The 13,282-nt window shown below is 39.4% G+C and overlaps 1 protein-coding gene across 6 annotated transcripts in view; it reads left to right on the top strand.

Moving 5' to 3' along the window:
* NCOA2 (nuclear receptor coactivator 2) overlaps positions 1 to 13,282 on the top strand; it is a 279,877-nt gene that overhangs the window by 245,047 nt on the left and 21,548 nt on the right. For all 6 annotated transcript variants that reach the window (XM_034763070.1, XM_034763072.1, XM_034763068.1 and 3 more), the window contains 4 exons: positions 242 to 452; positions 6,439 to 6,645; positions 9,270 to 9,485; positions 10,245 to 10,374. In XM_034763070.1, the coding sequence (XP_034618961.1) occupies positions 242 to 452; positions 6,439 to 6,645; positions 9,270 to 9,485; positions 10,245 to 10,374 (764 nt within the window). The remainder of the gene's footprint in view (positions 1 to 241; positions 453 to 6,438; positions 6,646 to 9,269; positions 9,486 to 10,244; positions 10,375 to 13,282) is intronic.

Here is a 13,282-nt window from a genome sequence, read left to right as displayed (position 1 = left end):
GTTGGCTGACTGGCTATGTGTGGCAAACACTGGAGGGAGTGCACCCTACCCCTTTTCTACAGGTATTGTGAGTCCTCCCCCAACCCCCATCGCTTTACCAGGCTCCTTGGAGACAATACCTAATGCCTCTCAGGCACTACAGGTATTCACTCTCCTCTCAGTGCTCCACTGGCTCTAAGAGCTACGATTGGACCCTATCTACTGTTTATACGGAGAACAAACTGCTATCTTTTCATTGCAGCCGGGCAGTGAGTTGGATAACTTGGAGGAGATTCTGGATGATCTACAGAATAGTCAGTTACCACAGCTTTTCCCAGATACCCGGTCTGGTGCTTCAGCTGGATCAGTCGACAAGCAAGCCATCATCAATGACCTCATGCAGCTCACAGGTGAAAACAGCCCTGGCACATCTGTTGGAACCCAGAAACCAGCAATGAGGATTTCACAGAGCAGTGAGTTTGTGTTATAACTGGTAATGCAAGTGTATGAAATTGTCAGATGAAAATGTAGGTTTTGCAATGATGCCCCAAGGGCTGGCAGGCCGTGAAGTAGGCAGTTGAGCTATTTCAGATCTGCATTGACACAACAGCGCCATCTGCTGTCCTGATCAATTGGAACCCAAATATTGCACTGTGCTGAAAGTCAGTGTCCTTTTGAAGGGTTAAAGGGACACTCAATTTTAAAATAAAATTCACATGTCTGTTTGAAAATATTTTACCTGCTATTGTTATAAATAACAATAATAATATATTGTTTTTTCCAGCCTGTTAACTTTGTACATTTGACAGCATTTTCTGTATAGTTGTTTTTACTGTTTCCCACAATTAAATGGGGGAGGGGGGAGGAATTTTTTATTAGGATAAATAGGAAAATGTGTTTCTAAAATTACAAAACTTTCAGCAGGACTTATGGCCAAGTTTAATACCTACACTGAATTTGAACCAATTGTTTTTAATTGACTCAATTTCAAGTTGACAATGTCCCTATAAGTGAAATTAAATGTTGTAAGTGAAATATTTAGCTGATTGTGAAAAATAATTACTGCAAGTAAGGTCGGTGTGTTATCAAAAATGAAAGTTGAGATAAACCTGGTTTTTGGTTTGGTTTGTTTTTGGTTTGTTTTTTTAAATCCTGCTTAAATATTTACCCGTATAGACTGGGCTCTAAATACCTCCTAAATATAGTTTTTAGACATATTATTAAAATACCCATTTATTTAATAAACTGGAACCATTCTGTGGATTTTTGTAAACTTTCTAAACACGTATTTATTCAAGACCAATGGCATCTCCCGTCAGGTAAATTCACATTTTTAACCCTTCAAAACTTTCTTAACATTCTTTTTAAAAGCTAGATATATACTTAACACTACTGACCATTATATTTAAATGTAATATATTACGTGACAAAAGCCAAAGAAGTCAATTTTCAAATTTATTTCTTAGTTTACATTATTATGTGTTCCCTATTCTGTTTTTCATGAGCTAAGACTAACATTTTGTTTGTACTTGTGAATGCTTTGCCTTGGGTCAATTTGTGTCATGGTGTCAAGTATCAGAGGGGTAGCCGTGTTAGTCTGAATCTGTAAAAAGCAACAGAGGGTCCTGTGGCACCTTTGAGACTAACAGAAGTACTGGGAGCATAAGCTTTCGTGGGTAAGAACCTCACTTCTTCAGATGCAAGTAATGGAAATCTCCAGAGGCAGGTATATATCAGTGTGGAGATAACAAGGTTAGTTCAATCAGGGAGGGTGAGGTGCTCTGCTAGCAGTTGAGGTGTGAACACCAAGGGAGGAGAAACTGTTTCTGTAGTTGGATAGCCATTCACACTCTTTGTTTAATCCTGATCTGATGGTGTCAAATTTGCAAATGAACTGGAGCTCAGCAGTTTCTCTTTGGAGTCTGGTCCTGAAGTTTTTTTGCTGTAAGATGGCAACCTTTACATCTGCTATTGTGTGGCCAGGGAGGTTGAAGTGTTCTCCTACAGGTTTTTGTATATTGCCATTCCTGATATCTGACTTGTGTCCATTTATCCTCTTGCGTAGTGACTGTCCAGTTTGGCCAATGTACATAGCAGAGGGGCATTGCTGGCATATGATGGCATATATAACATTGGTGGACGTGCAGGTGAATGAGCCGGTGATGTTGTAGCTGATCTGGTTAGGTCCAGTGATGGTGTTGCTGGTGTAGATATGTGGGCAGAGTTGGCATCGAGGTTTGTTGCATGGGTTGGTTCCTGAGTTAGAGTTGTTATGGTGCGGTGCGTGGTTGCTGGTGAGAATATGCTTAAGGTTGGCAGGTTGTCTGTGGGCGAGGACTGGCCTGCCTCCCAAGGTCTGTGAAAGTGAGGGATCATTGTCCAGGATGGGTTGTAGATCACTGATGATGCGTTGGAGAGGTTTAAGCTGAGGACTGTAGGTGATGGCCAGTGGAGTTCTGTTGGTTTCTCTTCTGGGCCTGTCTTGTGTCATGGTGTGGATGTGGTTTAAACAGTGTTTAATATACTCACTTTGGTAAGTGGAGGAAGACTATCCTAGGCAGTACATAATTCAAAGAGAAGTCTTTGTGTTTCCTGAGTCTTAATAGCATCCTGTGTGACAGTCCTGGTCTGACAGTCCCCTCCCATGTGGTCCAGACACCTGGTGGCTTTCCTGAGTTAACTGTCTGCATTGGCTGACATTACTTCCTCTTACCTGACCTCTTTTTAAAGGGACGTGCAGTGGCACATTTCCAAAAGGTTCTCCTAGCCAAGATTTAAATTTTCAGAAATTAAGGTATCTCCGGATGAGGATCCAAAATCAAAGACCACTAATATATGGAGATACACCTATCTCATAGAATTGGAAGGGACCCTGAGGTCATCAAGTCCAGCTCCCTGCCTTCACTAGCAGGACCAAGTACTGATTTTGCCCCAGATCCCTAAGTGGCCCCTTCATGGCCAATCTTTTGTCCTTTCACTAGGACATTAGCCCTTCAATGTCTGCTTTTGACATCACACTTCCTTCAGCTTTTATTTAGGCAAAATCATGTATTTGACATGACTTGCTCAAACTTTACGCAGTACCAAAGTTGTTTCATTCACAGGAACATTAGATATTATTATTTTATTCTACTTTGTAATGTAAATAAAATTATATTTTAAGTGTTTCTGTGTATTAAATTGCAGAAAGGAACCTTGGAGACACAGTCACACCTGCACCTTTTAAGTCTGTTTCCAGAGCTCCTAATTGCACAACAGCAAAGCAGTTGTGAGCCAGGAAGTCATATTGGGTTTTAGAATCATAAAATATTAGGGTTGGAAGGGACCTCAGAAGGTCATCTAGTCCAACCCCCTGCTCAAAGCAGGACCAATCGCTAGACAGATTTTTACCCCAGTTCCCTAAATGGCCCCCTCAAGGATTGAACTCACAACCTTGGGTTTAGCAGGCCAATGCTCAAACCACTAAGCTATCCCTCTCCCCCCCGTAGTTTTGTAAACCAGGCAGTTCTGTTTTCCTTACCCGGTAATATCACAAAATATGGTTTCTCCCCAGCCTGCTCTTGCATCAATGTCCCCTGGAATCATCTGCCTAGTTTTGCAATTTAAGTATTATAGAGAAAATTACATGTGCACTGAAATAGTGAGTGGATTCCTCTTTTTTTTTTTTGTCGTGCCATAAACACCTACAAAACTAATACAGAATCCATGTTAAATCGTATTCAATTCCAAAAGAGTTTTTATTTTAATAAAAACATTTAGTTATTTTTCAAAATCCTAGAATATCAGGGTTGGAAGGGACCTCAGAAGGTCATCTAGTCCAACCCCCTGCTCAAAGCAGGACCAATCCCCAACTAAATCATCCAAACCAAGGCTTCATCAAGCCTGACCTTAAAAACCTCTAAGGAAAGAGATTCCACCATCTCCCTAAGTAACCCATTCCAGTGCTTCACCACACTCCGAGTGAAAAAGTTTTTCCTAATATCCAACCTAAACCTCCCCCACTGCAACTTGAGACCATTACTCCTTGTTGTCATCTGGTACCACTGAGAACAGTCTAGATCCATCCTCTTTGGAACCCCCTTTTCAGGTAGTTGAAAGCAGCTATCAAATCCCCCTTCATTCTTCTCTTCTGCAGACTAAATAATCCCAGTTCCCTCAGCCTCTCCTCATAAGTCATGTGCTCCAGCCCCCCAATCATTTTTGTTGCCCTCCGCTGGACTCTTTCCAATTTTTCCACATCCTTCTTGTAGTGTGGGGCCCAAAACTGGACACAGTACTCCAGATGAGGCCTCACCAATGACAAATAGAGGGGAATGATCACGTCCCTCGATCTGCTGGCAATGCCCCTACTTATACAGCCCAAAATGCAGTTAGCCTTCTTGGCAACTCTGTTGACTCATATCCAGCTTCTCGTTCACTGTAATCCCTAGGTCCTTTTCTGCAGAACTGCTGCCTAGCCACTCGGTCCCTAATCTGTAGCAGTGCATGGGATTCTTCCGTCCTAAGTGCAGGACTCTGCACTTGTCCTTGTTGAACCTCATCAGATTTCTCTGGAAATTGCCTGTAATATTTTATTGAGGTTTTTTGTTACAATACTTAAGAATACATTGATACTTATTTTAAAAAAATTGACTGTAGCCACTAGAATTTGCCTGATCCAGCAACTTTTTTCAGGAAGAAAATGCCATCAAAACTTTTCCCTGTGGCTGACTAACAATAGTACATATAGTTTCAATCTGATTGCGTTCCCTCAGCCCCCTTCTCCTTCTGGGCTGCCAGTGTTTCCTTTCTATTATCATTGGCTAATTATAAAGCTGCATTCATAACACCTCTCTCCGTGTCTGCATTATTTCAAGCCTTTGCTGGCTCAGAGTGCAAGTGTCCTAGGATTGCTATTGAAATCAGGTTTTGACTCAGTTCTGAGTTGGACTTTGTGGTACCCAACCATCTTAAATCAGTAGGGCCAGTTGGTCTCTCTGGTAACCAAACTTGGTGTGTTTGTTTGTTTGTTTGTACTGATGTTAAATATGGTGTTTCAGGATCTGATGGTCAGGAGTGAGGTACTGTGGACAAAGTTTTGACTCACCTTAGGTTTATATAAAAGAGTTACTGCAAAGAATTTGAAACATCAGAAGAAAATAATTCACACAGGTGCTTCCTGTCATATGACACAATAAAGAGGAAAGACAAGTTAGACACCTTTTGTAGTAAGATGTTTCTGATTTTTTTAAACTAGCTTAATAATACTTCATCTGAATTCTCAGATTTATAAATGTCTGCACTATAGTTTGGAGTAAATAAGAAGTTCTCTAGCTTTCTTGTAGTGTGGTTCGATCAAAATGAAGTTGTTTTGTGGATGACTTCTTGCCATCCACAGTCAGAGACTGTCCCTGGAGCAGTTGCTGAAAATGTTTATATGGAAAAAATAATTTTAGGAAAATATTTAATGTATTTTAGCAGTATATGTGTGATGCAGGTAACAAGAAAGGAAGAGCCAGTACCATGTGAGCAGCAAGAGGGTCTACAGAGCACAGCTGGAAACCACTTGAGTAGATTCTAGGAAGTAGTTGCTGTCCTTTTAAAAATCTCTCAAAGAATAACTGTCCCTGAGTTGCTTTCTTTTGAAGAGTTGACATTCACCTTTCTAATAAAACCTATATGCATTTTTCTCTGTTGAGGCTGATTTTTAAAGCAAAAATTCTTTTAAAATTAGCCCCAGCAGAGGAATAGATTCACAAAAAAGGTGGGGGTAATGGACAAGTAAGTTTCTTTAAGAAATAGGATGTGTTGGAATGTCTTGAAATTCAGATGTACTTGTTAAAGTAGTTAGAAGTGAACTTAAGGAAAACTATTTTCCTGGTAGTTTTGTTGTCACTGGTGGTATAGTACTAAGACTTCAGCCTGAAATAATTGTTGCTGAACCTTGAAAGTACAGGTATTCACTCATGGCAAAAAAAAAAAAAAATTCTATGTAAGGAGGGATAGTAACAGTATCAGCAAATGACCACATACAGCCAGAGGCCTTCTTCACGGATTTTGGTGCCTTTGGGGATACAGTTTATATGGGGAAAGTTTTGAAGCCTATCAAACTCTGAATTTCATAACAGTTTTGCCTCAGGCTGACATCTGCACTTCTGTTTTCAGCCACAGTCCTTTTAGCGATATGGTTGTTTGGCAGTGCAGCACACATCACCTGGTAGTACACGTATGCTGTAGTTGTACTTCAGTAAATTATTTTAACTTTACACCATTTACTATTTAAAATACAAATCACTACCTGTCGTTCCTCGCATTTTTTGTAATGCTGTCTGGATGGGGCATATCCAATACAGCTACGGAATGATATGCGCATGCAACGCTGTATATCGCAACCACTCTGTTTGAAGAATGTATTTTTATAAGTTAAGTTTCTATTCTTGTAACCTTGTTTTTTTCACTTTTCCTCTCTCTCTGGTGTAGCTTTTAATAACCCACGGGCAGGACAACTGGGCAGGTTATTACCAAACCAGAATTTACCACTCGACATCACATTGCAAAACCCATCAGGTTCAGGACCATTCCCACCGATAAGAAACAGTAGTCCATATTCAGTGATACCTCAGCCAGGAATGATGGGCAGTCAAGGGATGATAGGAAATCAAGGAACTTTAGGGAACAATAGCACAGGTAAGAATTCAAATACTGTTTCCTATTTTTGTTAACTTATTTAATTAATTGGACGTATTTATGTGTAACATAATCAAGGTAGGAATCATTACAGATGCATCCTGTATGTATCTAAAGTCCTAATCAAGCACAACTTGAATGGAAAACCTCAAATGTCTGCAAAATTGTCCACACAGTAGACAGTTACGATAAAACAGCAAACCATAGTGTCACATCAGTTTTGCCCTGGACTACTTCAGAATGTTTGTTGGTTAAGTGGTGCACAAGAATATGTGCTTTTTCACTTACCATGTGAAAGGCATGGGTGGAGATACTAAAAGGCTCATTGGATTCCTAATGGAATAGGGACTCTTTCGCGTCAGCTTTCCAGGTTCAGATGTCACCAAAATTGGTAGAAACCAAAAGAAGAAGCCAATTGGCTTTTCAGTGGTCTGTGTGAAATGAATTGGTGATCTCTGTCCCTTTGTTAATAGTTTGGGGTATCTACTGCAAAAGAGCACCCTTATTGGTCAAGAATTAAATGACCACAGAGAATGAGCTGTCCTCTCCATCACAGAAATATCACCTTCAAAACAGAATTTCAAGCATGTTGGTGATATTGCTGCCCATACTAAGTATGTTCCATGATTAAAAACAGAACTTCTGTCTCTGGTGCTCTCCGTTTATCTACTTCCATGGCCATTAAGATTCACTTTAAGTAAAAGAAACTGGGTTTATGACTTATGAATCAGGTAACCTGGTCTTGTTTGAAGCATTAAAAATCTGTAATTGAATTTACCTTTTTAAAACTTGATTATTGATTGTACCATGTCTATAATGGACTTCTGTAAGTTGCCTCTAAACCTTACAAAGGTTACCAGAGGGGAAAACGTACTGGAAAAGTTTGGGTGAAGTGTCTCTGTTTCGTTACTTACATCAGATACCATACGTTTTACGATTATGAAGTATGAAACTCCAGTTAAGAATTCTGAATAGTCAGATGTTATAAAGTCGGGGTTCTCAACCTTTTTCTTTCTGAGTCTCCCCTCCCCCCCCCGCTATAAAAACTCCACAGCCCACCTGTGCCACAACAGCTGTTTTTCTGCATATAAAAGGCAGAGCCAGCATTAGAAGGTAGCAAGTAGGGCAATTGCCCGGGGTCCCACATCACAGTGGGCCCTGTGAAGCTAAGTTGCTCACGCTTTGACTTCAGACCTGGGTGGCAGGGCTTGGAACCCCAGGCTTCAGCCCCATGCAGTGGGGCTATGGCTTTCTGCCCTGGACCACAGCAAGTCTAATGCCGGCCCTGCTTGGTGGACTCACTGCAACCTGCTCAGGGGCCCCCAGTGGGCCCCGGACTCCTGGTTGAGAACCACTAGTGTAAAGCATGTTAAATGCTGACAGCAAAAGGTCAGTTATATATTCATTTTGGATCAATATCAGGAAATACAAATTGTACTACTGTGCCAGCAATTAAAATATCTTATAGAGCAGTTTATGGATTGTCTTGAAGGCTTTCGGGGGAATTACTTTTCTCCTTACTAAGCATGCATGTTGGAGCTTGCCATCCATATTCTTGCCATTTGTGCTAGTTCGCCATGTGTTTCAGCTGACAGAATTGTGTAGATGTAAAAAAAAAAAAAAAAAACAGAAGTCATCTGGAAGCAAATTTCATACTTCAGGTAGAAAGCTGATTGCCTGCAAGGATCAGGAGGGGACTTTCCCCCCTCAATATATTGCATTGCACAGTTGGCGTGGTGAATTATTATTTTTACCACCCTCTGAAGGCACTGGCCACTGATTATTCAGAGTACCAGATTAGCCAGGGTACCAGCCACCTGAGCTGAGCCAACATTTCCTATGTTAGTACAGTATTGAAATGATTACCAATGCTGTATTTCTACAAGTTTTAGTTTTTTGATTACCACAGTACTACAGTACTCTAAGCCTATAAATTTAAAGTGTAAATAAATTATATTAGTGGTTTACAGTAGGTGTAGGAGGACTTCCCCTAATATAACCGTAATGAACTGCACCAAGTATCGGAAAGTTCCTGTGAGTAATTTCCCTGCACCATCTATTGACTCAAGTTTGTCCGGGTAAGTCTTGTAGTTAGGAAAGCTCCTGGTTATGGATGACAAGATTTTTCAAAAGATCAGTGATTAATAATAAAAAAGATAAGAATTAATACTTACATTTTTGTTGTTTATAAATGTATATTAATATCGTGTTGTTGCCCAGATCTTCACGTTCTCACACAGGACTTGAAAAGTAAATCGCTGACATGTATGCCAGCAAACATGATTCATTTCCTGAGGAAGGAAGTCAGGGTTATCCACACACCCTCAGCACCTGTTGTGGAGTACATATGGGAACACTTACGCTTAACAGCTTTTCAGAAATGATAAAAGGGTCACCTTCATGTAAAACCTGTAGTAGTCCCCAGTTCCCCAACTGAACGGCAAAATGCACAAGCCTGCAGAGTTACACGTCTGAACGGGCAGTTGAGATATAATTTGCTTTGAATAAAACCTGACAAACTAGTACATTTTTCTCTGGAAAATTAAACTAATCAACCAACAGGAATATTTGGAAATGTTTTCAAGGCTTGCATCTGGGTTTCACTGTATTTGGATTTTATACAGGAATGGTTGGTGGTAATACCCCTCGGCCCGCCATGCCATCTGGAGACTGGGGTGCTCAGGGTTCTGCTGTGAGGGTAACCTGTGCTGCTACAACCAGTGCCATGAACAGGCCAATCCAAGGAGGCATGATACGTAACCCAACAGCCAGCATTCCTATGAGACCCAGCAGCCAGCCAGGCCCAAGACAGATGCTTCAGTCTCAAGTCATGAATATGGGTAAGCCCCAGTGCCTTATTGTAGTATATTATTTTGCAGTTACTGCATTGTCTGATTAGGTAGAAGAAGGTAACATCTAGCTTCAAATATAGACTTGATTAAAATTGTGTTGAGCAAGTTAGATGCTCCCTACAGTGGAAATATCCCATTCAACAAGGAGAAAGCCTATATAAGGTGTGTATTTTAATGTTTGTCACTATGTGACAGTTTCTGACTTTCTTTAGCCACACAGAAATGTGTGACCAAAGGAATAGGATAGAAAGATTTTTCTAGTTAATGAGAAAATAAGGTTCTAAAAGAAAATATATATTCTAACACGTCCTTTGTACTAGGTCAATACTAAAGCAAGTACATTTGGATACAGATTGTATGTAGAATGCTCATACCCTTTGCACTAGTCTTTGTTCATATTTGCATTTGTTATGTCACATCAAATGTAGTACCATACTCATCAATTTGTATTTGCAGAGTTCTTTTGATGTATGCTAAAAAATAAAATAAAAAAGTGGAAGATTTATTGACCAGTAATTTCATGGTGCTTTGGAATTGTTAAAGTGTAACGTGAAGAAAGCAAAGTCTTAAATTGGAATGATGGTTAAACTGAGACAAAAGATCTATTGTCTATATGCCTCTTTACAAATGAAGATGCTGACAATTTTTTGTTCACTCAAAGCAAATAAGTTATATTTGAAAGCACCAACAGTAAGGTAGTGGCCCTTCATTGTCACAGATGTTCTTTGATTGGTTTTTCTTGTTTAGGGCCATCTGAACTGGAGATGAATATGGGGGGACCTCAGTACAGCCAACAGCAAGCTCCTCCGAATCAGACCGCACCATGGCCGGACAGCATCTTGCCTATAGATCAGACATCTTTTGGTAATCAGAACAGGTCAGTCTTAGTGGCAAATCAAAAAGTCATATTTTACAGGAAAACTTGTAGGTCCACATTTTATGAGCTTCATGGGAACAAACTCTTTTTTTTAATGTATGTAGTGCATGCTTTCAGGGAACAAAATTGTCGATTTGTGCTTGTTGCACATTTATATGTCTACAATATGCATTCATGACTTAGTATTACCTCCAATTACTCCTTCTGCTGGTTAGGCCATGTGTACACTGAAAGAATTTATGCCTCCATGTTGCATCAACTCCCATCACTGGTGCAGATGCACAGGTGGTGGAAATAGTGCAAGAATTAATATAGGCAGGACTCTGCATTTTTTTTACCATCAAGTCATGAAAACTAGTAGGTGAACAGATGGAAAAGATGCCTGAGCCCTATTTACATTAGTGACTTACCATGAGTGCAGCTACAATATTGCTGCCTGTTGCTCTAATGTGGGTACTACTTTTTCTAGTGTAGATCACCCTTCAACTTCTGGGGAGGGTTTTTTTATTTGTATGTTTTGTTTTATTCAGGCTAGAATCCTATAAATAAATAAAGCAAGATTGAAAGTCTCTCTCTCTCCCTGGGTTAAAATGATCTAAGTCTGTTTTTCGCAGTACCAAATGCACAATTACAGTCTGATCAGTGCATATTAAACTTGTATGTTTTTCTTTATATTTGTTACTATACATTTCCTATAGTGCCATAACTGTGCATGGGGCTTTACAGAGATCTTAAAAAGTCACATTCTCTGCCCCCAAAAGGTTTACAGTTTAAATTAGATAAACATAGAACATGCAGATGAAAGAGGAACACATTTTCAAATTGAGAATGAAGTAGGGCAGGATAGGAGAGGAGCACAGGGAAGGAAATCAGCATGGAAATAAGTTGAAAGAAGTGAATTTTGAGGAATGATATGAAAGCGGTGGGGGGGGGAGGGAGAACATAGCCTGTGACTATTTCAGAGTATGATGTGTTATTTATAGCTTTAACATGGCCTTAGTTCCAGTCTTTCCTGATGCTTTCCCACTTTATCATGTTTTTCCAATAGTTCTCCCGATGCTATTCTCCATATGCTCCATATGGCACTTTTGACATACCTGAAAAGTAGGGCTGTCAAGCAATCAAAAAAATTATTTGCGCAATTAAACAATAATAGAATACCATTTATTTAAATATTTTGGACGTTTTCTACATTTTCAAATATATTGATTTCAATTACAAAACAGAATACAAAGTGTACAGTGCTCATTTTATATTTATTTTTGATTACAAGTATTTGTACTGTAAAAAAACAAAAGAAATAGTATTTTTCAATTCACATAATACAAGTACTGTAGTACAATCTCTCTATCATGAAAGTTGGACTTACAAATGTAGAACTATGTACAAAAAAAAACCTGCATTCAACAATAAAACAATGTAAAATTTTAGAGCCTGCAAGTACACTCAGTCCTACTTCTCGTTCAGCCAATCACTGAGACAAACAAGTTTGTTTACATTTGCAGGAAATAATGCTGCCCACTTCTTGTTTATCACCTGAAAGTAAAAACAGGCGTTCTCATGGCACTGTTGTAGCCGGCGACACAAGATATTTACATGCCAGATGTGCTAAAGATTCATATGTCCCTTCATGCTTCAACCACCATTCCAGGGTACATGCGTCCATGCTGATGATGGGTTCTGCTCGATAACAGTCCAAAGCAGTGCAGACCAACACATGTTCATTTTCGTTATCTGAGTCAGATGCCACCAACAGAAGGATGATTTTTCTTTTTTTGGTGGTTCGAGTTCTGTAGTTTCTACATCGGAGTGTTGCTCTTTTAAGATTTCTGAAAGCATGCTCCACATCTCGTCCCTCTCAAATTTTGGAAGGCACTTCATATTCTTAAACTTTGGGTTGAGTGCTGTAGCTATCTTTAGAAATCTCACATTGGTACCTTTTTTGCATTTTGTGAAATCTGCAGTGAAAGTGTTCTTAAAATGAACAACGTGCTGGGTTATCATCCAAGACTGCTATAACATGAAATATGAGGCAGAATGCGGGTAAAACAGAACGGGGACATACAATTCTCCCCCAAGGAGTTCAATCGTAAATTTAATTAATGCATTATTTTTTTAACGTGCCTCATCAGCATGGAAGCATGTCCTTGGGAATGGTGGCCGAAGCATGAAGGGACATCCAAATATTTAGCATATCTGGCACATAAATACCTTGCAATGCCGGCTACAAAAATGCCATGCAAATGCCTGTTCTCACTTTCTGGTGACATTGTAAATAAGAAGCGGGCAGCATTATCTCCTGTAAATGTAAACAAACTTGTTTTTCTTAGCGATTGGCTGAACAAGAAGTAGGACTGAGTGGACTTGTAGGCTCTGAAGTTTTATATTGTTACATAACTGCACTCAAAAACAAAACAAAAAAAATCTACACTTGTAAGTTGCACTTTCACGGCAAAGAGATCACACTATAGTATGAGGTGAGTTGAAAAATACTGTTTCTTTTGTTTATCATTTTACAATGCAAATATTTGTAATAAAAAATAATATACACTTTGATTTCAATTACAACACAGAATACAATATATATATGGAAAATACAGAAAAACATCCAAAATATTTAATAAATTTCTATTGGTATTATGTTGTTTAACATTGTGATTAAGACTGCAATTAATCGCGATTAATTTTTTGAATTAATCGCGTGAGTTAACTGCGATTAATCGACAGCCCTACTTAAAAGTACTTCCAGCAGGAATATCTCTCCAAAATAACTAAATCACAGCAATGCCAACAACCAGGTAAATAAGCTAAAATAATTGTATTCCCACAAAGTCCTGCCCTCACATTGCTCCCGTTTGCAAATGTCTGAGGGAGGAAAAAAGCTGCACTTTACAGCATGTCCTGAAGG

Source organism: Trachemys scripta, chromosome 2, assembly GCF_013100865.1.
Source record: "Trachemys scripta elegans isolate TJP31775 chromosome 2, CAS_Tse_1.0, whole genome shotgun sequence".
NCBI classification, from domain to species: Eukaryota; Metazoa; Chordata; order Testudines; family Emydidae; genus Trachemys; species Trachemys scripta.
This window is presented reverse-complemented; position numbering and strand designations above follow the sequence as displayed.